Here is a 25,488-nt window from a genome sequence, read left to right on the forward strand (position 1 = left end):
CTACTGGCATCTACTGGGTAAAGGCCAAAAGGGATGCTGCTGAACACCTTACAACGCATAGGACAGCCCCCTAGGATGAAGAATTATCCAGCCTAAAATGTTAGTAGTGCTGAGGTTGAGAAACCCAGCTCTAAACTAAAGGCTCAAGGCATTATGATACATATTATCTTCTGCTTTGAAAAAAATGTGTTTTTGTATATATTTTATCATTGACTGTATTATCTGAAGGCAGGGATTCTGTCTTAATCATCTTTTTACCACAAGGGTTCACGATAATTGGCAAGTTTTCCTTTACATCCATCTGTATTACCTCATTAAATACCTTACATTTATTTAAACATTAACCAACCATTAACTACAAAAGATGACATATGTTAGATTAAATGATTTAAAGTTCCCTAAGACTTTTGATAAATGAGAAACATAATGTGGGACCTAGTTGTTTTAATCTATAAAACTCAGGCATTGCTCATTCTTATTTCTGATTCCATACCACCTCCCCAAATGAGTCCATAAACATAGTACGAAAAAAGAGTACAGAAAAATAATATATTTGAATTCACATATGAATGCATTTGGAAAAACATTTTAACCATGAAAATTTGACAATGTTGACTAAAAACTCTACGAGCAGAATCAAACCAAGGAGGAAAAAGAAAAAGTGAAAACTCTTTCAAGACACTAGGCTCAAGGGAAACATGATCAGGGAAACAAATGTTCAACATACCAACACTGGTGTCACATTTAAGCTCAAAATTTTTTAAAAATGATCTTTTTGGAACTGAGTAGACATAGATTTATTTAAAGTTTCTAAAGTATTATACTCATTATCATATGTCAGCAGTAATTCAGACAGGATTTTGTCAAGGAAGAAAATATGAAGCTCTATAATTCTTCTCACTAATGATATTTCCAACTAGAGGTAGAAGATACGATCAATACTTGATGGCTTTGCCATATAGCGGAAATCTTTTACAGCCAGGAAGGCTCCTGTGATTTTCCATTAATAGCTGTATTTCTAAATAAAATTTTGAAGATCAACATTCTATGTTACTTTTGGAAAGGGCTAAATAGAAATTAGGCAGTTATTTGGTGCATCTAATTTTTGTATGTGGTTTTCATTTTTATGTAGCACTGTCCTACAACAATCTATCAAATATGTCCTATGAAGTGGAATACTCTATTAGGTAACACAGATGTTTTCTTGGATTTTATTATGTTCATAAAAATTTCGTAACATTCATAATAATAATACTGTAAAATAATGATTTGCTGTGGTCAATGGCATGGGCAGAGGGTATGATGAAGGTGCACGTATTTCTTGTCAAAGAGCAGATGGCAGTTCCAAGATAGAATAATGTTCGCCTCTAGATGAGACTATATCCATTTCAGTAATGTGTTGCCTGTTTTTAAAACACATATTTTTATTGGATAGGATTATTTATTTCCTCATCAAGCAGTGTTTTAATTACATGAATTAAATAATTACTTACCTAGTAAATCTGAGGCTCTCAAATTTTCTTTCAGAAACATAACAGAAATAATGGCACTACCTAGAAAGAAAATGGCCATTAGTGGTGTTTCCAAATATAAAAACATATATTATGCAATGCCATTTGAAAGGAGTTAAGTAGTCTTAGGCCTGACTAGCTGTGTCCTGGTCAGAGACACCTGGCGGCTGGGGCTGTGAAGATGGCCTCTTGCCCCTCCTGGTTGAGGATTCATGGAAATTGGCGTGGATTACAATGAACCTACGACAGTGACTGGGATAGTGCATGGTATAGAGTGAGGGCTTAATAAGAGTTTACTAAATGAATGAATGTAGAGAAAAGGAAGGAAGGAAGGAAGGAAGGAAGGAAGGAAGGAAGGGATGGAAAGGCAGAAAGAGATAGAAGGGAAGGAAAGAAGAAAGGATGAAAAGGAGGAAGTCTTAACTTTAAATATATTCCAAACGGAAACATTATTTCCCATCATCTCCTCCCATAATCCCTATTCCAGGGATACCTCTATTGAACACCAGGATCCTAAGACTCCTCCTGGTATCCCCTCTCCTTCACACCACACATCTAACAGGCTACTGGGTCTTTTAAGTCTGGATTTCATTGTCTCTCAAGTCATCCCCTCTTCATTCCCTTGTCATGGTTCAGGTCAGCTTCACCTCAGGCTTAGACCGTTAAAGTAGCTTCCCTCTGGAGCCTCCCATTTCACTACCCCTTCCCCACAGCACTAGGAGTCGTCTTTCCAAAATGGAAATCTAATGTAAAACCACAGCTTTAAAACATCTTAATGGCTTCTAGCCATCCAGAGACAAAGGCCAAACTACTAAGCATGACATTCAAAGACAGCCGTGATTTTACTCCTGACAATTTCCTTGCCACGTTTGCCCTCGATCTCTTTTATATTCTATGTCCACTCTTACTAAAATAATCATAATTCCCAGAACCCCTATTGAGTTTCATGCTAAAGGACTTTTATATAAGCTATTCTCTGGGCAACTCTGCCTCCATCCTTTCACCCAACTCTAGACTCAAGCATCACCTCTGGATTCCCCCAGACCGAGTTGACCACTCCACCCATATGTGTGATTACCCCTTATAATATATAACTTTTTTGTTAGACTTAGGATTTTTTTTGCCTGTCTCCTGCAAAAGGTTATCAGTTCCTTTTACTCTGAGATATGCCTTATTCTTTGAAGATCTCCCATGTGTAGTTAGTACTCATCACATAAATAAAAGTGTTGGTGGGATCTCCTGCATTTGCTGACCCTTGTGATGTTGAAGACCCTCTTTCCCATTATTGATGCTACTGAAACCTCAGCCTTACAACTGTGCCGTGACCTACTGCTATGGCCTCAGGTGTGTGTGGGGTAAGTTGAATCTGAGCTGTTCCTCTTATGGAGTCATGAGTAGAGGCAAGGGAAGATCCAAATTCGCAATAATACAAAAACAAAAAACAATTATTTGTATTTTAAATATTTGACAAAAACGATTAGTTGCATTTCTTATTTTTTTTAAAGCAAAAATACAGAAAGGAAAATCATTATAAAATAATCTCATCATCTAGGAAAGAACCACAGTTAATATGTTTGTGTGTTTATTTCCCTCTGGTTGAGATCAAACTGTAAGGCAAAATTTCTTTTCTCAGTTTCCTCAGTTACTGTATTACCATTTGCCATGTCATTAAAAATTCTTCATAGATATACTTTTAATGAATCTGAATTATAATACATTAAATCAGTGAAGCTTGAATGTAACTATATCTGGTGCTCTGGGAATTGATTTAAAACGAAATAAAATCCACGCCAGAACACTCATTCAGGATAAGTTGGAATCCACATATGTTTTTTCCATCTTTTTTTCAACCTAGCTCTCTCTCATTCAAGTTGAGCTATGTCCTTGCAAATTTTTCCTGAGCAGGTTATTTATAGGAATGGGGGCTTCACACAAAATAAACAGAGCATGGGAAATGTCCACCAAGCATGAGTTTATTGTGTGGCATGGCTTTAAAACATTAAAGCAATATTTTCTGAAGATAAATTAATGTATAGCTATGTAGCCCTTTACATTAAGAACTGAGTTTGGGACAAGCATAAAAATGTATGATAAATTTCTATTTCAGATTTGGACCAAGTAATTCATGGAAACTAATTTCACATGTTAGAGCATTAGAAAAGTATAAAAGTGTATACTAAAGTATAAAAATATAAAAATCAAGACCTCACTCCCAACTCCCATTACTGACTTCTTGTGTAATTAGGTAAGGAATGTTCCCAAGCGGAGGGAGATAGATTAACAACAAAAAATAGGTGAGGTATCATTACACTAACACATACCAAACGCATTCCATTATAACAATACTTGAACTGACCATTTCACAGCAAAGGATTCCAATAAGAAGGTAGACATTGCTTACATGGAATGAGGAAATTTTAGAGCTAATAGTAGACAGAGAGATAATCTACTCTAGGTTCTAAACTTTACAATTGGGAAACTGAGGTCCAAGGAAACTGATCCATTCATCTAACAAACATTTGTATAACAGCACAGCTGGAACCAGCATGCATATTTCCTCATTCCAGTCCAGAGCTCTTTCTAATACACGACACTCCATTTCTCTCTTGGAGTAAGAAAGGATCATTTTCCTTCTCTTCTTGTTGCTAAGCCACCATCTCATAAATAATTTCACTTTCAGAAGGAAGAGGGAAGAATGTTATGTAGGAGATAATTTCACTGCTGAAAGCAAAAAGGACATGACTGGTAACAATAAAATTGAAATATACCATAAGCATCAAATTATATCAATTGACATAAAATAGAGTTTTATGAAACATAAATACGCTACCTTTACTTTCTGAAAGAATTTATATGTCTGATGCATTTTTTTAAGTTTTAAGAGAATGTGATTTTCTACAAAATTTTCAGATAAGAGAATAAGTTTATCTATCAAAGAAAGTAATAAAAAAGAACATTCTATTAAGATACATCTACTTATAACTCATTTATCTTGCAAAACATGGTTAAAATGCGAGCTGTGCTGAGAAAAAGACAGTTTTTGAGCAACAGCTAATAACATGACTTCTAAGAACAGAAGTAAATTTTTTAAATGAGAAAAGATAAATAAACTGAAGTGCTCCCATATATATTTGCAATCAGAGATCTGTCAAACTCAACCCTGTCTAGTTGCTGCTACATCAACAACCATTGCCTAATAAACATGTACAATGGGGGGAAAACGATTACACTTTTATTCCTATAGTAAAGTTTAATATTTAAAAATAGAGTATTTCAAGATCAATAGTTCAAAAGCATTAAAACAGAACACACTTGTAACTTATTAAACTATAGTTTACCACTGAGCACTAACTTCAGCACTCAGAGTTTTGTGTACATTTTTGACTACAGGCGTATTTGGGCAGAGGTTCGTGAATCCTTTTCCATCCTGGCCTTCACAGGATGTGTGTCTACACAGAGAGTGCTCCCAGACACTGGTCTATACAGCGTGATCCTGGACACTGGAGTTAAATTCGTTACACAGTGAACACAGTGACTCCAGAGGCATTGTGACCACAATGATCATAATGCATTAAAAAAAGAAGGTAAAAGGTAGCATATGAAAGATAACATACCAAAATTCAAACAGTGGTTATGGGGAAAAACATATAGTAGGGGGACTTCCCTGGTGGTCCAGTGGTAAAGAACCCGCCTTCCAGTGCAGGGGACACAGGTTCGATCCCTGGTTGGGTAACTAAGATCCCACATGCCATGGGGCAACTAAGCCCGCGCACCACAACTACTGAGCTCGCGCGCCTCAACTAGAGAGCCGGTGTGCCGCAAACTAGAAAGCCCACGCGCCCTGGTGCCCGTGCGCCACAGCTAGAGAGAAGCCTGCGCGCCACAACGAAGAGCCCGAGCCTCGATGAAAGATCCCACATGCCTCAATGAAGACCCCGCATGCCGCAACTAGACCTGATGCAGCCCGCCCCCCCAAAGAAAGTAAATAAATAAAATAAATATAAAAAAAAGAAATAAATGATCAATTTAAAAAAATATAGTAGGAATACTCTGTAAGAGGAAAGGACAAATAAGTTTTTTCTAGTATTTTCTTTGGTTCAAAAGAGTGCGCCCATGGGGCAGTGTATTAAGGTAGTCACTTGGCCTTCATCATAATACTTTATGGTCAGGAGAATCTCAGCAACAATTATAATGGACTGACTCCTACTGGTGAGTCATCTATAGTCTTTTCAGCCATTAAATGTCACTTGGTTTAACAACCAGAATGGAGACGATTTCCTGTCAAGGTTGATGCAACGAAACTTACACTTGGGCATTCTGATTCGGATTTCTAGATGAAAACAGATAGAGGCCTAGCAAGATCCCCGTGGCTTCAGCTGAACCAGGTCTAGGCATAGGGGAGGTGCCAGTCCCAAGGGTAGACATGTGCCCTGACGCTGAGCTCCCTAATGCTTCCTGATCTACGTAGGAATAAACCTTCGTTTCTCCTTCATTCACCTCCACTCTGACATCACAAGAGCTGGCTGTAATTACAGAAGAGCTACTTACCTTAATGTGGTCAAGAGTTGGCATATGAGAGTTGAGATAGGATGTACAAACTTGATTTAGATTATCTTCTGTAATAGCTACTAATGGGGATTAGTAGACCAGAAGTTAAGCATCAACTTTCTATATGTTAGCAATGACACTCAAGGGTAGACTTTTACATGTGAGTTTAGATTTTTGTGTCTGTAGAGTAACAGGTAAATTGGCATTCCTTTTTTCCATTTTCAACATTAAGATATATGTGCACCTATTACTTAAATTCCCTTTCTCTCCAGATAATAATTTTTTTATTAAAGTTTGAAGAGCACAGAAGAGACTTCAGTAACTATTTAAATGTGTTATGGTATGGCTATTTTTAAACGAGTTTGTTCACATTTATTTACTTCCTTCCATGTTTTACCCTTTTATGACCACCTCTAAAAAGACAAATTTAACCCAAAGTTTTAAAACTCAATTACACCTTACTTAAATGTGATTATGGATATGATATTCTTATCTGATAAAGCTGGAAAGAAAAAAACCTTTGGTCCACAGGTCACAAACTCAAATGCCTCCAGGGGCCAGTTAGGTAATCCTCTAAAGAAGAAAGAATAATGAGGGTGGTGGGCTGTGGCGATGAGGGGCTGTGGAGCGGTGGTGACCTGGCATACACAAGATTAGTGAAAGGTGGCAGTCAGAATTCAGCCCTAGCCAACTGCAAGTCCAGTGTTACCAAATCTGATACTTTAAGACAAAAATCCAGTTTTTGTGTATCACTATCCAATTTTTAAACATGGGAAATTAATTTGTATTTTTAAAATACATTCTTTGAGCCAAGCAAAACACAACAGTGGCCAGATCTGGTCTACAGGCCACCAGTTTGTAAACTCTGATCTAGTCTGCAAATGAAAATGTCATCAATTTTACTGCCTGGATATTCAAGTTATTGTTTAACCTCTATGATCTGAAGAGAAAGCAGGGTATATGTTTATAATATAGGAAAGTAGAAGACAAAGTAGTAAAGAAAGCACTCTTTTACAAAAAAAAAGAACCCATGACATGAAAAGAACATATTTATATAATAATGCTACAAACAGATCCTCACATGTAAATATCTGGCTTGTGGTTTCTGACCACTTATAATGGCAACTTTATTGTACTGCTAAAAAGCAAACCACAAAAGCACTTTCATGTCAGTCACAATCAAGCTTCAAACACGTGGACGCGTTGAGTGTGCTCATGGGCTCAATCAACTCTAGCCGTTTTGAGGTACTGACTTCTACAAAACGACGGTTCCCCGTTAGTTGTACAATTGGAGGGGAAAAGTATGTCAATTACAGTGAATTCCATGGAATTAGGATTTGAAAATCTGAGGATGTGACACTTTGAAAAATGTTTCTTTATAGAGAGAAAAGTTGTCCCACCATCCATATTGGCAGGAATGAAAGTGTCCAGTAATTCATGTTAATTAAAAAATAGCTAGAGGGTGTGGAGAAAAAGGAAGCCTCCTACCCTCCTACACTGTTGATGGGAATGTAAATTGGTGCAGCCGCTATGGAGAACAGTATGGAGGTTTCTTAAAAACTAAAAATAGAGTTGCCATGTGATCCATCAATCCCACTCCTGGGCATACTTCCAGACGAAACTATAATTCAAAGAGATACGTGCACACCCATGTTCATAGCAGCACTATTCACAATAGACAAGACATGGAAGCAACCTAAATGTCCATCAACATGAATGGATAAAGAAGATGTGGTATATATATACAATGGAATATTACTCAGCCATAGAAAGAATGAAATAATGCCATTTGAAGCAACATGGATGGACCTAGAGATTATCAAATTAAGTGAAGTAAATCAGACACAGAAAGACAAATATTATATGTTATCACTTATTTGTGGAATCTAAAAAAAATGATACAAAAGAACTTATTTATAAAACAGAAATAGATTCACAGACATAGAAAACAAATTTGTGGTTACCAAAAGGAATAACAGGGGGCAGGGGGTAGGAGAGATAAATTAGGAGTTTGGGATTAACATGTACACACTACGATATATAAAACAGGTAAACAACAAAGACCTACTGTATAGCACAGGGAACTATACTTAATATCTTGTAATAACCTATAATGGAAATGAGTCTGAAAAAAATACGTATATATTATGTATATATAACTAAATCTCTTTGCTGTACACTTGAAATTAACACAACATTGTAAATTAACTATACCTCAATTTTAAAAAGGGAAAAAAATTGCTATTGTCATTTATTGAAGATAATGAAATTGTAGGTAAAGTGCATAATTTCAAATGAGGAAATTGACCTGGATTATGAACAATAATCTTTTCTTTTTTCTTTAATAAATTTATTTATTTATTTACTTTTGGCTGCGTTGGGTCTTCCTTGCTTTCTCTAGTTGCAGCAAGCGGGGCCTACACTTCGTTGTGGTGCGTGGGCTTCTCATAGTGGTGGCTTCTCTTTGTTGTGGAGCACGGGCTCTAGGTGTACGGGCTTCAGTAGTTGTGGCTCGCAGGCTCTAGAGCGCAGGCTCAGTAGTTGTGGTGCACGGGCTCTACAGCGCAGGCCCAGTAATTGTGGCACATGGGCTTAGTTGCTCTGCAGCATGTGGGATCTTCCCGGACCAGGGCTCGAACCCATGTCCCCTGCACAGGCAGGCGGATTCTTAACCACTGTGCCACCAGGGAAACCCAATCTTTTCTTTTCTACATTTTTCTTGACGTACATTAGTGATTAAATTGAAAGAAGTCCAAAAAAGTAAAACTACTGTCACTGACAGGATTAACTCTGTATTATAAATGTAATAGTGCATTACATCATCATTAGCAATTTCTTTAGAAATACACTGTGGCGTTCTCAGAAAATAAGGATGGGTGGAAAAGATGTTTCAAATAAAGTTTTTTAGGTTTTAGGAATGCTTTCAGCTGAGAGTGCATGAGCAGACACAAAATGAGAACTTCAGAGATTTATTTCACACATCTTATTTAGGCTGGTTTTGAGACAAATGTGCTAAGGCAGACAACCCAGCAAGCCACTGAGAAAAGGGATATTTTCTGCATATTTCCAACATTAAAATAAACGTCCGTGTAAAGTGCCACTATCACAGGCAGCCCGTGAGGTTTAGAGCTCCAATGACTTCATCCAGGCTGGCACCAAGCACAGGGCGCTAAAGGACTGAGAGAATCCACAGCATCGAGGTTTGTGGAACACTACAGGTCACTCGCTCATTGGCCTGTTTATGTTTTCTTTCATTTGTTTCTAATAAAAATCTTGGAGACCAAAGTTTCTGCTTGAGATGACTTCTCTGGAATTCCAAAAGGCCTCACCAGGGCTTTCTGGCTGTGCTATGACCATCATTTAATGGAATACAGACACATTTCAGCTTACAGCTTCATAATGGCACACAGAAATACACGAAACAACGTATATTCCACATCATGAATTTCAATTTGAGCAAAAGCCAGCATGTTAGGGAAAATGAGAGATGGAAAAGACTTACCAGTCATCTGCCTCATTCTCTCAGTGCAGTCAGCTTTCCAGCCTTAATTCAAATTAGCCCAGTCACAGGGTGACTACTTCTCTTAGGAAATTATTCCAGGGCCAAGGAGACCTCACTGCTATTAATTTTATCATTCCATATAAAATTCCAAGTGTTTGATCTCATATAATTCATCTCAAATTTAACCTACTTATTACTCACTTCTATTCATCTGGGCAGTAATTAAGTAAAATAACAAGGTTGTATGTTTCATACAGTACCTGGCAAGGTGGACGCTCATTCAATATTAGTTTCTTATCTTTAACTATTTCTAAACTGTTGTCTGAATTTAACTTGGAAAAAGGTGATATATTCTCTGAACTCTTTTCTAATTACTTTAAATCAATATACTCAGAGGTATAGAACTGAAAAATGTCCATCACAGTTGTTTTGTTTTGTTTTTTTTAATAAATTTATTTATTTATTTTTGACTGTGTTGGTCTTCGTTGCTGCGTGTGGGCTTTCTCTAGTTGCAGTGAGCAGGGGCTGCTCTTCGTTGCGGTGCATGGGCTTCTCATTGCTGTGGCTTCTTTTATTGTGGATCATGGGCTCTAGGCACGTGGGCTTCAGTAGTTGTGGCACGTGGGCTCAGCAGTTGTGGCTCAGGGCTTAGCTGCTCTGCGGCATGTGGGATCTTCCCGGACCAGGGCTTGAACCCATGTGCCCTGCATTGGTAGGCAGATTCTTAACCACTGCGCCACCAGGGAAGTCCTCTATTATGTTTTATTTCTCCCACCCTCCCTGCCCCTGCAACAATTTCCCTTCATATCCCATTCCTTTGCCACCCCTAGCCAAGTCAGTTTTATGCTGAGAAAGGTCTACCACGAACCTCCTTTAATTTTTTGTGGCTTCAATTCTTTGGACTGTTGATAACTTTATTATTTTTAATCCTCTCAATGCTGACGCACAGCACAGATCACAGTCATGGCGATGCACAGAAAAACGAAAACATTAAATGTAAAGTCATGCTTTGTAGATACACAAATAATATAACTCGACACCCCAAAGGACAAGCTTAATAAACCTTTAAATATTTACAGGAGTGAGTATTCACAAGTTGTTTGCAATGAAATGTTTAGCCATTGTGCTTCACTGGGAATTGAAATCTTTTAAACAACACCCTAGAACAGAACAGAACGCTTCTCGTCCAGCATCCTAGAACAGAGCATCCCAGAATGCCCAATCCTCATTTTATCATAATTCAAATTCAAACCAATTCTGTGAGGCTGTATTGTGTGATTTCCTGCACCATGCTCTCCCGGAAAGAGCAGACAGCAGGCACACACAGTCACCAGTCTCCTGGGTCTCAGCTGAATGGCCAGAATGCATTAAATAGGTCATTGTGAACATGATGAGAGTTGCCAAAGGGGAAGTATAGGGTCAAGGCTGCTACATGCAGTCGAGCAGGTTGTGCACTGCACAAATACACTACACCTGAGGGGGCATCATCCACATGTCAGATCTTGGTGACTTGTATATTTCTCAGGACAATTTTCTGACAGATGGCACCAGAGTGTCCTGCTCTAATGAAATTATTGTATTATGATAATTTGCAGACAAGAAAGACTGAAATAGAGTATCATGAGAAAGGATGCCTTTTTCTAATTCACAAAAAGGCACCAAATAGCTGAGCAGAGGGCCCGTGTAGGGGGGAGAGAATAAGCCTGTTTAATTTAGTGTAGAAGCCCAGAAAGGCCTCCTGGGGAAGTGGGACAGGAAAGATTAGCAGTAGTTTAAAATTTTATTACAAACTCCTCAGAATATCCAACTTATTTCTTTTTATTGGATTTCTGGTATAATAACTAGTTTCTCAGAAAACACTTTCTCAAATTGCAGTTAGACCTGAAAGCCTCTCTGAAGTTAATTAGCAAGTGAACAAAAGTGCTTTGAAGCCAGAGCAAGAAGACAGAAAGTTGCACGCATGTCTCAGACTGCTATGTTTTTCCTTGGACAAATTTCTGAGTCTGTTTTTTAAATGTATTGGTATTGGTAGGTTATTTGGAAATTTTGGTATTTTCCAACACGTTTTGGTGGGGAATATGTGGAGAAGTCAGAGGGTAAATGCTGCTTAATGGCTGAACAAATGAGCTGTGAAAAGCCCACATTTCTGCTCCCTGAGAATTAATTACTGCATGGATAAGAACAATAAAAAGCATTTCTTGAAGTGGTTCATCCATTTTAGATAATTTAACCACCAGTCACCTTCAGGAGCATGGAAGTAAACTCTGTTATAAAGAATAACAGACTTCCCTGGTGGCGCAGTGGTTAAGAATCCGCCTGCCAATGCAGGGCACATGGGTTCGAGCCCTGGCCCAGGAAGATCCTACATGCTGCAGAGCAACTAAGACCATGCGCCACAACTACTGAGCCTGTGCTCTAGAGCCCATGAGGCACAACTCCTGAAGGCCGCGTGCCTAGAACCCGAGCTCCCCAAGAAGAGAAGCCACTGCACTGAGGAGCCCGTGCACCGCAACAAAGGGTAGCCCCCGTTCGCCGCAACTAGAGAAAGTCTTCGCGCAGCAATGAAGACCAAACGCAGCCAAAAATAAATAAATTAAATAAATAAATTCAAAAAAAGAATAAGGTAATTTGTTTCTTTTTAATAATGATTATAAATCACAGTGACAATGGCTAGTTGTCACTGCACTATGTATCCAACACTGCACTATGTATCCTACACCGTTCTTAAGTGTTTGTGTTTACTCAATTGTTCCCCATGACAACTTCTGAGGTAAGAACTATTTGTATCCCCACTTTACAGATTAGGGAGCTGAGGCATATTCCCATTTAAATAACTTGCCCAAGGTCGCAGAGCTTTCCAGGGGCAGAGCTGAGATCTGAAGGCTGGCAGTGTGGTCCTAGAGCTTTGCGCTCTTCACCATTCTACTGCCCTGTAGAAGAGTATCCACCCGAGGCTTTAGACGAAATTGAAAAACCATCTCTTAAGCTTTCTTAATTAATGGAAAAACAAACACAAGTCAAAATCTAGAATTAATCAGACTGCCAGCATATAACCAGCATTTTAGTCAGAATAAGCTTTTGCCCTATTATTCACTGAGGAAGCCCTTCAGTGAGAAAAAGAGGGTGAATATATAAGGGGATACAAGGGCTCTGATCCTCTTTCTCCAAAAGCTGGACCCAGGCTTGGGAATTCAGATCTGCCTATACACCAGGATCACTCCCCATTATCCACCCCCCACTGCAGGCACCGGCCAGCTATCTACCCTGTTTGAGTCTCTAGGATGCTGTGACTGCTTGTGAGCATTGCTTGAAGAACTCTAAAGGGTTTTCTGCAAAACTATTGTCCCTTGAGATACTTCTTATAAAGGCACCTTGTGGACAATAGGTTTGGGAAAGGTGGCTTACTGCATCTGCCTATGAAAGACTGACAGCATACCTGGGCCCATTCCAGGGCCTCAAGAAGTCCTCCACTAACAAAACCTGTGTCACATTTTAAATCCAATATTGTGGAAACCTGTTTGCTTACAGAATTCTTTGTTTCTTAGAACACCTATGAAACCATCAGTAAAACTAGTGCTTGAGAAATGCTGTCTCCAGGTAAGCATGTCAGTGTAGAGCAGCAGGCCACACAGATAGAGGGAAAGAAAGAATAGAAAGGAAGATGGTTCAAGGCAGGAACGTGGGTAGAGTGAGAACTGAAATATCCATGGTGCTTACTGTAGTGCTAGTCCTAAAAAAAAAAAACACACACAAAAAAAATCTGTTCCACTGAAGTGTACAGAGGGAGGAGGAATTTTGATTATGTAAGACAAAACAGTGGGACTGACAATATTAGCAGCCTGGATGTAGTGAGATGGTGACTCACAATTTATCCTTACTTCTGGAGAGGAGAAAAGGAACACAGTGTGTTGGTATGAACCAGGCTGCCCAAGGAGAATGAGGAAAATGGAAGAAAGTTCCTTCACTCAAACTTAAGAGCTAAAACTTTTAAAAAACTGTTCTGGACTTCAGTTTTCTTCCTTGCTTATTTTTCTTCCTTTTCAAAATTTGAAAGCCAGAAAAGAATATGCAATCCCTCATGCAACACTGCAACAGACGTTATCTTTAAAAAAAAAAAAATTCAAAGAAAGGTTTGATTTCTTTCTTGAAGCTCCCAAGAAATCATAGGGAAAATAAAATTTCTAGCTCAGTAACGTGTAGACACTCTTCTGCCTCATCTGTAGACATAGCCGTAAGATAACGTATTTATTAAAAAATACTGTCCCTTTTGCTTCAAGTTTTCTAGAGTTTCTAGAATCTTCATGAAGAGTTACAAAAGTGGTAGGGGGTTGTTCTGGGGAAAATTCTCAATCACCAGCATCCCTCACCCTCCCACAGCATCGCACAGTGACCTAAATTCAGTGCAAGAGTGCTGTGAGAATGTTACGTATGAGCATATATTACTGTTTGCAAAGATTGTAAAGCAGGAAACAATTTATGTTTGAGGCTATAAGTTTACTTCTTGGAATCATTTTAAATGGGCAGAGAGGGAGGTTGCTAAAAATGTTCTATAGTTGAAACATTAATCCAGGCTAGGAGCAGACAAAGAAAAATGATCTGTAGCATTGAGAAAAGCCCATCTCCAAGTTTGAAGGTGGGTGGACTGCCCCCTCCCCTCAGGGAGTTTGGGGAGGACAGGTCACTGTCCAAGGGGAAGGTGGTTAAACTTAAAACTTCCCGTTATTAATGAGAGTTTCGAGCAAGTTATGCCAAAATGAGCAGCTTCACAGGTGTCTTCATTGAAGGTCTAGGAGGAGTATCAAGGCTGGCCCTTCATCTCTGGCAATTTCCGAATTCTCACTTCAGGTCCCAAGAGGTCTGGCTAATATTTCATTTCTGTGAGATCGCTGATCTTTATAATAAATCTAGCACATCCCCCTTTCTTTGTGTTAGTTGGAATGGCTCTTTTCTTCTCATTCCCAGAAAAAAGTTTTCCCAGGACTGGGGGACTAGAGGTAAATGGAGAATTTCAGTACAATGTGGCTCACACACTCAACCCTCCCCCCCCCCCCCCCGAGGCATCTGTTTGATCTGCACGGACACTTTTGTCTTTGGACATTGCATAGAAACTGAGCATGAAGCAGAATAAGAAACGAAACTAAAGATCACCTCTAAACAGATACTCACTGTGAAAAATAATACAACATTTTCAGAACACCTGGGGCCTGTACAGGTCCCAAGGTGACAATGTAACAATACCTTTTATCTATTATTTCTCAAATTTTGAGAAGAAAAAGACATCCAGAATGTCCATGTACGCGGTATGTGCAGTAGTAAATAGAAGATAAGATATCCTCAAATTGCTGATTTTATCTAAATGTTAAAAATGTCAAATGAAAAAAAAAAAAAAGAAAAAAAGTCAAATGATTACATAAATTGTGTGCCTATTCAGAGTAGGGTGATTTTAACTGAACAATTTCTTGAAAGCCAAAAGTGTTCTTTGCTAACTATTCTACTATTGTACATCATGAAAGTATTTTAAATAAGATATTTTAAATTATTAAGAAGGGGAAACTACTTTCAAAATGAAATAAAATTCTCTTTGAGTATACATTATTTCAGTTTAAACTATGCTTTTTTTTTTAAGACTATCATATAATTTTTAGGAGAAATATTAAAATTGGGATATGTGGGTGCACATTATGCTTGATCTAGTTGCTACCAGACAATAGCCATCAACTTGTTTCTATTTCAATGAAGATTGCAAATTCACAGAAACATAGAAACATGCTGTTTCCATAGCAGCAGATAAAGAGTGAAACTCAAAAGATTTTATTGATTTTAACATGGCTTAGAGATTTTGTTCTCTTTTTTAGCAGTAATTTTTGCTTTTTTTTTTAGTCTTTACCAACATCTCATATTTTCTTTTCTAAATGTATTTAGTAAGTCATACAAATTTTGAAAGTAGGATAATTGTGACATTACTGTAAAATTACACATTCTTTCTTTTTTTAAATTTATTTATGTTTTTTTTCTTTTTTTTTAATTTTTGGCTTTGTTGGGTCTTTGTTGCTGTGCGTGAACTTTCTCCAGTTGCGGCAAGCGGAGGCTACTCTTCTTTGTGGTGCGCGGGCTTCTCTTGTTGCGGAGCACAGGCTCCAGGTTCACGGGCTTCTGTAGTTGTGGCACACGGACTCAAGTAGTTGTGGCTCGCGGGCTCTAGAGCGCAGGCTTAGTAGTTGTGGTGCATGGGCTTAGTTGCTCCATGGCACGTGGGATCTTCCCGGACCAGGGATCGAACCTGTGTCCCCTGCATTGGCAGGCGGATCCTTAACCACTGCGTCACCAGGGAAGCCCTAAGATTACACATTCTTATAGTAACGTAGAATAACCAATATCGAATTCTTTTTTTTTTTAACATCTTTATTGGAGTATAATTGCTTTACATTGTTGTGTTAGTTTCTGCTTTATAACAAAGTGGATCAGTTATACATATACATATATCCCCATATCTCTTCCCTCTTGCGTCTCCCTCCCTCCCACCCTCCCTATCCCACCCCTCTAGGTGGTCACAAAGCACTGAGTTGATCTCCCTGTGCTATGCGGCTGCTTCCCACTAGCTACCTATTTTACATTTGGTAGTGTATATATGTCCATGCCACTCTCTCACTTCGTCCCAGTTTACCCTTCCCCCTCTCTGTGTCCTTAAGTCCATTCTCTATGTCTGTGTCTTTATTCCTGTCCTGCCCCTAGGTTTTTCAGAACCTTTTTTTTTTTTTTAGATTCTATATATATGTGCTAGCATACAGTATTTGCTTTTCTCTTTCTGACTTACTTCACTCTGTATGACAGATTCTAAGTCCATCCACCTCACTGCAAATCTCAATTTCATTTCTTTTTATGGCTGAGTAATATTCCATTGCATATATGTGCCACATCTTCTTTATCCATTCATCTGTTGATGGACACTTAGGTTGCTTCCATGTCCTGGCTATTGTAAATAGTGCTACAATGAACATTGTGGTACGTGACTCTTCTTGAGTTATGGTTTTCTCAGGGTATATGCCCAGTAGTGGGATGGCTGGGTCATATGGTAGTTCTATTTTTAATTTTTTAAGGAACCTCCATAGTGTTCTCCATAGTGGCTGTATCAATTTACATTCCCACAAACAGTGCACGAAGGTTCCCTTTTCTCCACACCCTCTCCAGCATTTATTGTTTGTAGATTTTTTGATGATGGCCATTCTGACTGGTGTGAGGTGATACCTCATTGTAGTTTTGATTTGCAGTTCTCTGATGATTAGTGATGCTGAGCATCCTTTCACGTGTTTGTTGGCCGTCTGTATGTCTTCTTTGGAGAAATGTCTCTTTAGGTCTTCTGCCCATTTTTGGATTGGGTTGTTTGTCTTTTTGATATTGAGCTGCATGAGCTGCTTGTATACTTTGGAGATTTTTCCTTTGTCAGTTGCTTCATTGGCAAATATTTTCTCCCATTATGAGGATTGTCTTTTCGTCTTGTTTATGGTTCCTTTGCTGTGTAAGAGCTTTTCAGTTTCATTAGGTCCCATTTGTTTTTATTTCTAATTCTTAATGTAAAAGAGATGCTAACCTATGGATCAGGCATCAAGGACTCTAACTACGTGTAATGTCAGTTTAGCATATGAAGAAAACATAACATTTTATCACAAATGCTTTAAGATAATTCATTAATGATTAAAAAGCATGGTATAACATTTTCTGCTACTGTTAATTTCATTTATTAAGACTCAGACACTGGGAATCAGGCTTTGAAACATAGATGTTACAGCTACAAAATGCAAGTTTCTTTGTGGTTCATGTGGCACCATGACAGTGAATAACTGAAATTGGTAGTATAATTGTTCCAAGTTAACATGCTAAGAAAACAGGAAATGACTTTTTTCTTTTGTGCATGTGTTGTTTAAGTTGTATTTTTTTTTGCCAACTATTTTGATCTCTTAAAATTTCTATTGGTCAAAACACAGAAAAATGGCTCACCTGTAACAGACATACAGCCTAATGGAGCAATGAGAGTAATGGGGGCAAATCCATAGGCTGCAAAGTTTCCTGTCTCTCCCACAGCCATCAGTATGATGCCGCTCCACCACAGCACGCTCTTGAAGTGTGGCCTTGGGTGTTCTTGGTGCGCCAACTGAAGATGCGAATATTTCTGGAAGTACATCACGATGTAAATAAGAAAATATTTCCACCCAACCAAAACTTGGCCTTGAAATTTTTGGTCCTATAAAATTGCTTCATGGCTTTTAAATTTATTTGCAGATTATTATAGAGCAATTATTATGGTTTTCTGTTTGTTCCAAACATATTAACAGAAGTGAATCATACTGATATAGCATTTTATAGTTTAAAGGGCCTTCTCACATATTGCTTAATTCTCATAACAACTCTGTGAAGTAAATATCATTGTTATCACTGTTACTATCTAAAGACGGAGTGTGTGTTAGGGAGTTAAGTGACTTTTTAGTCCACCACACCAAAATACTTCTTTTAGATTGTCAAAAAAATTCAAATGCTGAAATAAAGATAATAAGTTACTAAAGAAACACCTTTGGAAAAGGGATTCAAATCTATGAGTCGAAGTTGCTACCACAATAAACATAACAGGGCAGAAAGCTCTGGTAGCAGAGGGATGGGGGAACTCATTTATATCTGGTTTCAGTATTTCTTTGTATTGGAAATGTATGAATTCCTGAAAAACTGGCCATTAAATAAAGCTCTATTTCCCTATTGATTTTATGATAACTGAATTTACTTCCTTAAGAAGTATGTACAATTTTAGATTACTTTAAAATCTTTTCTTTAAAATTTTTTAAAAATTTCAGAAGTTATTTAGAAAATAATAAAAGTACTATAAGAAAATGTAGAACATTAAAATAAATCTTGGCTTATGCTAAGATATGAGCATCTTTTTAAGTGTGATACAAATTCACAGGCGCCTGGTCTGGGGTATACAATACTATTAAGAGGCTCACAAAATATTTAACTTCTCTTAAAATCAGAAGAAAAAAGATGGACACAATCTAGCCTGGATTATATTTGTCTTTATATCAATGAGGTCATAAGATATACTTTCTTTAATGGAGGAGGAAGTCCAAGAAGGCAAAAGTGCCTGAGGCTCATTGAAGTCATAATGTGTCCCTGGATCAAATGACAGAGTTAGGAAAATAAGCTTCTTCTTACCTGAATATTTAGGGAAACGCTGATTACCAAGTTTCCTAAAATGGCCAGCAAAACTCCAAAAAGGTGAATCTATAAAAGAAAATGTTTTCTTTAAATGGTACTTTAAATAGCACTTGTAAGATATTTACCAAAAAAACTATGAAAATTTAAGTTGATACATTCATTCATTTGTTCATTCATTCAGCAAATATCTACTTAGCACCCGTTTGCCAGGGTCACTTGGAATATGAATAATGGTTTTATTAGGATTAATTTTTCACTTTAGTCAAATATTATTTTTTATAACTAGTTCAGTCCTTTACTGAATTCTCTAGATATGTGCTTCATTCACTAAAATAAATAGTCATCAGGTTCTGACTTTTTCCCACTAAGATGCTTCTATTTATCCTGTCTGCCAATTTCCTCAGCAACCTCTCTGATTGGGGTGTTCATTGCCTCAAGTATGGACTATATAATTATTTCTGTTCTCCCTCTTTTCTTTCTCTTAAGATATTCTGGAAGACTGTGGTATGAAAGAGAGATCATTGGCTTTGGGGTTAAAGGATGAACCTGAGATTCAGATCTGCTATTTTCTAATGGGCAACACTGAGTAAGTTATTTCAGCTCCCCGGCCTCAGTAAACAGGGGATGTTGGATAAGGTGTTTCCCAAAATCCCTTTATCTCTAAACTGCTATGAACCTCACTGGAGACAGACTAAATTTTCCCGCCACTCTGCTGGTCAAGAACCCACAATGTCTCTCTACAGACAACTATATTAAATACAAAACTACTGTACCAGCTCCCCATAATCGGTCCTCAACCTGACCCATCCAATTGTCCACAGCACACTTTAAGGTGCTCCCTCTACCTTGGGTACCTGGCTCCTGACTTCTCCAGTCAGATGTCATACTTTTTCTCATGTCATTCCTCTCACTCAGACAGAGTATCTTCTTCCCTCAGCCCATTTCAATCAGACCTCACCCTCCTGGCCATCAGAGCTCTACCTCCTTACAACCTTCTCAGACACCACAGCCCATCTTTACTTTCTCAGACTCTAAATGGTGAACATCCCTTATTTCTTCTTTTATATTGTCAGGTGTATCATTAGGCTCTATAAATAGATGGCAAATTCTCTGAGGGAAGGGAATCATGTCTAAGACTTCCATTGGGTCTTCTACATCATCTACTATAAAATGTAGAGACTTAAAAAAAAATGAGGGGCTTAAAAAAATACTTGCTTTAGAAAGCATAGAGTGGTTTAAAACAAGAACTACAGAGGTTAAAAAATTAGTTCTGACACATTGCCCAAGATCTTCACTATAGATAGCATATGTATTATTTGATGACTTCAAGAGATGCATATTCTGCTCCTATCTAGGTACAAAGATGTAATATCTTCTAGCAGTAAAAATTAGCAATGATAGAAGGGCTCTTCCCCCTTCTTCTTCTACAGTACATAACTTCTAGCTAGCTTCAAATTCCAAGGAGTTATTTGAATTTCAAATGAACATTACAACCACAAGGAACCCTTTTCAGAATGCAAAATGTCTTTGAAGTTTTAGAACTTCATTATATGTACTGAAGTGAAATTCAGTATTTCTAAAAAATGAAGCAGAAAAGTTGAAAACCCATTTAATAGTTGACATATAATATCCATGGCCTTTAATCAGTTAAGAATTTTCTTCTCCTAATAAAAGCAGTTGGCACTAATTTTGATCACTATTCCTCATGGGGAACAATTGTATCATAATATAATGTGCTATTTCCATGCTTTCGATTTACAATTGACTGACTGCATTTGGCAGTAATCAGGAAAATAAAAATCCAGAAGAAGTTTGGGATTGAATGGATAATTATGAAAATCTTCTATAATTATAAAAGTAAATTGTTGAATAGAAATAAGTTACTTCAAAATTCTTTAAATGATTCACTGAGTAGTTTAAACACCACCAGGCCAAGTGTTTAGAAATTGGTTAGCAGGATTTCGCAATGATTTCTTGGATATGACACGGAAAGCACAGGCAACAGAAGAAAAAATAGATAAGCTGGACTTTATCAAGATTAAAATCTCTTGTGCACCAAAGGACACTATTAGCAGAGTGAAAGGCAACCCACACAACGGCGGAAAATATTTGCAAATCATATATCTGATAAAGATTGATATACAGAATATATAAAGAATCCCTACAACTCAACAACAAAAAAATAAACAATGCAACTGAAAAATGGTCAAAGAACTCAAATAGACTTTTCTTCAAAGAAGATATACAAATGGCCAATAGGCACATGAAAAGATGCTCAATAGCACTAATCATTAGGGAAATGCAAATCAAAACCACAATAAGCTACCACTTCAAACCCAGTAGGAGAGCTACAATTTAAAAAAAAACAACAGAAAATAACAAGTGTTGGTAAGGATGTGGAGAAATTGAAACCCTAGTTCATTGTTGGTGGGGATGTAAAATGGTACAGCTGCTGATCTCATAACATATACAAAAATTAACTCAAAATTAACCAAAAGACCTAAATGTAGGAGCCCAAACTATAAAGTTCTCAGAAGAAAACATAAGGGTAAATCTTTGTGACCTTGGATTTGGCCATGGATTCCCATAGATAAGACATCAAAAGCATAAGCAACAAAGAAAAAATAATTGGACCTCATCAATATTAAAAAACTTTCTGTTTCAAAGGACACTATCAAGGAAAGTGAAAAGATAATCCACAAAATGGGAGAAAATATTTGGAAATCATATATCTGGCAAGGGACTTATACCTAGACTATATAAAGAACACTTACAACGCAATAATAAAAAGACAAATGACTCAATTAAAAATGGGCAAAGGATCTGAATAGACCTTTCTCCAAAGAAGACAAATGGCTAACAAGTACATTGAAAAGATGTTCAACATCACTAGTCATCAGGGATTGCAAATCAAAACCACAGTGATATACCACTTCATACCAAATAATATAGCTATAATCAAAAAGTCAGATAATAACAAGTGTTAGTAAGGATGTAGATAAATCAGAACCCTCTAACACTGCTCATGGAAATATATAATGGTGCAACCACTTTGGAAAACAGTCTGGAAGTTCTTCAAAAAGTTAAGCATGGAATTTCCATTTGACTCAGCAATTCCATGCCGAGGTATATATCCAAGAGAAATGAAAACATATATCCACACAAAAGCTTGTACACAAATTTACATACCAGTATTGTTCATATGACAGCTAAAGGCTGGAGGTAATGATTGTACAACTCAGTGAACTGTACAATTTAAATGAGTGGATTATATGATATGTGAATTATATTTCAATAAGTTGTTATACAAAAATAATTTTAAAAACACAAAGCATTTACATCTTTTTTTTTGCCCAAAGAAATAAAATGTTACAAATGTAACTAGCTCTATTTCAGTCTCTTCTTCCTCCCAGAGATAAGTGACTTTTTTTTCTGAAGTTGATACAAATATATTTCTTTCTTTCCTCGATTTATTTTTATTATCTATTTTGTTTACTCAGTTTTTCTTTTTTTCATCTTCTTCATTTGGACCCTTAACTCATTAGCTTTTTCTGTTTCTTTCTGTCATGCAGATAGGGCTTTACATTTCCCCCTAAGTACACCCTGTTTTAGCTGCCTGCATAGTTTTGGCATGTACAGTTTTCATTGGTATTTAGTTCTAAATATTTTCTGATTATCTCATCATTTTTATCTGAGCCTTATATTATTCAGAGATGTGTTTTTTAATATTTCTAAATGAATGAGGTGTCGATTATCACTTTATTACTAATTTCTAATTTTACTGAGTCGTGGGCAGAAAATACGCTGTGTGTATATTAACATTTGCTTTTGACCTATTATACAGTGTAAATTGGAATTTGTTTTGTGACCTGCTGGTGTAGGGTCAAGTTTATAAGTGTTCCATGTATGTTTGAAAATAAAGTATTTAAAAGTTGAGTTAATACATTTTATATATCCTTCCTATCTATCGATCTATCCATTCATCTATCTATCTCCATTAAGTCATTGTTCAAATCTTTGATATTCTTACTAAATTTTGTATTGCTTTGTCTATCAATTGCCTAGGGAGGTATGTTAAAAATCTACTCACACATGTATTTGTATATTTTAAGACTATAGTCCTAGGTGTATACAGGATCAGGGTGGTTTTATCTTCCCAGCTAATTGTTCCTTTTTTAAAATTTTATTTTTATTTATTTACTTATGTTTATTTTTTATTTATTTTTTGCTTATTAGTCATCCATTTTATACACATCAGTGTACACATGTCAATCCCAATCTCCCAATTCATCACACCACCCCCCCCCCAGTAATTGTTCCTTTTATCATTAGGTTTTTTCTTTAAAATCTATTTTAGCTGATATTACTGTAGCTGCTTTCTTTTGATATTTGCTACTTTCCACATCACTTTAACATTTCTGCATCATATTTTAGTCAAGTCTCTCATATATAGAAAATAACTAGATTAAAAAAAAAATCCTGAGACTTTCTGTCAGATGGGGAGGTTAGTCCATTTTGTTTATTGTGATTGTAAATATATTTTCCTTTATTTCTATATTTTTTGTGTTTGTAGTTATCTTGCTTTTTCTTTGCTTTCTAATTTCTCTTTTCCTGAATCCTGTTGAAACGACTGAGTTTTCTTTATTCTTTTCTTTCCCCTACTCTTCTGGCTAGGAAGTTACACATCTTATTTATAGTCTTTCAGTAATTACTGTTAAATGTTTTTAATTTTGAAATAATTATGGACTCACAGTAGGTTGCAAAGAAATGTCCAGGTAGGTCCATGAACTCTTCCCCCAGTCCTCCCCTTGATGTTAACATCTTACACAACTACAATCCAACATCTATGGTTCTCTCTATTCTCTCCACGTGGAACTCCTCTTACACGTATGTTGGACTTTTTAATTCTTGTTTCCTAAAATAGCTCTCATATTTTCCAACTCTATCTCTTTGTACTGAGTTATGGATAATTTCCTCAGATCTATCTTCAAGTTTAGCTTTTCTGGCCTCCTTTTGAATTGAGTCTTTATACATGCCTATCAGTACATATATTAAACTGTACTATAATTATGTTTTACAAGTGCATTTCCCCTCTAGACTATAAACTCCTTGAGGGCAGAGCTATGACTTATCAACTCATCTTTGTAACCCAAATGACTAGTAGAGGTCTTTGGCACAGAGAAGTTGTTTATTAAATGCTATTTGAACTGAAATAGTCTCAGATTGATTATACACTGTCTAGAAATAGTAAATTTTGACCTTTGGCCCTAGGAAGATGTCAAACAGTATTTTATAATCAACTGGGGTTTGAATACAGCAAACACTCAGTTTCGTGAGAGAACAAGCTTGTCCCAGAATTCAGATTTCAACAATTAAGTGTCCACTAGTGTGCAATAGAAAGCTGCCTGCTGGGGCTTCCCTGGTGGCGCAGTTGTTAAGATTCCGCCTGCCAATGCAAGGGACACAGGTTCGAGCCGTGGTCTGGGAAGATCCCACATGCCGCAGAGCAACTAGGCCTATGTGCCACAACTACTCAGCCTGTGCTCTACAGCCCGTGAGCCACAACTACTGAGCCCGCCTGCTACAACTACTGAAGCCTGTGAGCCCAGAGCCCATGCTCCACAACAAGAGAAGCCACTGCAATGAGAAGTCCATGCACCGCAATGAAGAGTAGTCCCCGTTTGCCGCAACTAGAGAAAGCCCTCACGCAGCAACGAAGACCTAACACAGCCAAAAATAAATAAATAAAAGAAAGCTGCCTGTTGACTTTTGTTTTTTTTGATGCGTTGGGTCTTCGTTGCTGCGTGTGGGCTTTCTCTAGTTGCGGCGAGCCGGGGCTACTCTTCATTGCAGTGGCTTCTCTTGTTGCAGAGCACGGGCTCTAGGCGTGTAGGCTTCAGTAGTTGCAGCACACGGGCTCAGTAGTTGTGGCTCGTGGGCTCTAGAGCGCAGGCTCAGTAGTTGTGGCGCAGGCTTAGATGCTCTGCGGCATGTGGGATCTTCCCGGACCAGGGCTCGAATCCGTGTCCCCTGCATTGGCAGGCAGATTCTTAACTACTGTGCCACCAGGGAAGCCCCTGACTTTTAAAATCTAGTGAATTCATATATACTAAAAAACAGAAATATATAGTATAAAGCAGGTGTCAGGAACAGTTTCCTGCTAATAGGGACATACCTCATTTTATTGTGCTTCACTTTATTGCACCTTGCAGATACTGCATTTTACACAAATTGAAGGTTTGTGGCAACCCTGCATCAAGCAAGTCTATCAGCGTCATTTTTCCAACAGCATTTGCTCACTTTGTGTCTCTGTGTCACATTTTGGTAATTCTTGCAATATTTCAAACTTTTTCATTATCACAGTATTTGTTACGGTGATCTGTTATCAGTGATCTTTGACGGTACTATTGCAAAAAGATTATGACACATTGAAGGCTCAGATGATGGTTAGCATTTCTTAGCAATAAAGTGTTTTTTAATCAATATACCTTGTTTTTTTAGACATGATGCAATATGCAATATAATTGCACATTTAACAGACTACTGTAGGTGTAAATATAACTTTTACATACACTGGGAAACCAAAAAATTCATGTGACTCACTTTGTTGTGATACTTGCTTTATTGCGGTGGTCTGGAACTGAACGTGCAATATCTTGGAAGTATGCCAGTACACATTATAAACTGGTATACCTTATTGTTCGTTTTTCTGAAAATTTACCTAAT

General features: G+C 37.4%; 1 protein-coding gene across 2 annotated transcripts in view; it reads right to left on the reverse strand.

Annotated features, from left to right (window-relative positions):
• Positions 1-25,488, reverse strand: part of NIPAL2 (NIPA like domain containing 2) — a 74,216-nt gene that overhangs the window by 34,712 nt on the left and 14,016 nt on the right. For both annotated transcript variants that reach the window (XM_059994965.2, XM_059994966.2), the window contains exons 2-4: positions 18,760-18,828; positions 17,557-17,728; positions 1,494-1,553 (exon numbers count right to left, since the gene is read on the reverse strand). In XM_059994965.2, the coding sequence (XP_059850948.1) occupies positions 1,494-1,553; positions 17,557-17,728; positions 18,760-18,828 (301 nt within the window). The remainder of the gene's footprint in view (positions 1-1,493; positions 1,554-17,556; positions 17,729-18,759; positions 18,829-25,488) is intronic.

The sequence above is a fragment of the Delphinus delphis genome, chromosome 17 (genome assembly GCF_949987515.2).
Source record: "Delphinus delphis chromosome 17, mDelDel1.2, whole genome shotgun sequence".
NCBI classification, from domain to species: Eukaryota; Metazoa; Chordata; class Mammalia; order Artiodactyla; family Delphinidae; genus Delphinus; species Delphinus delphis.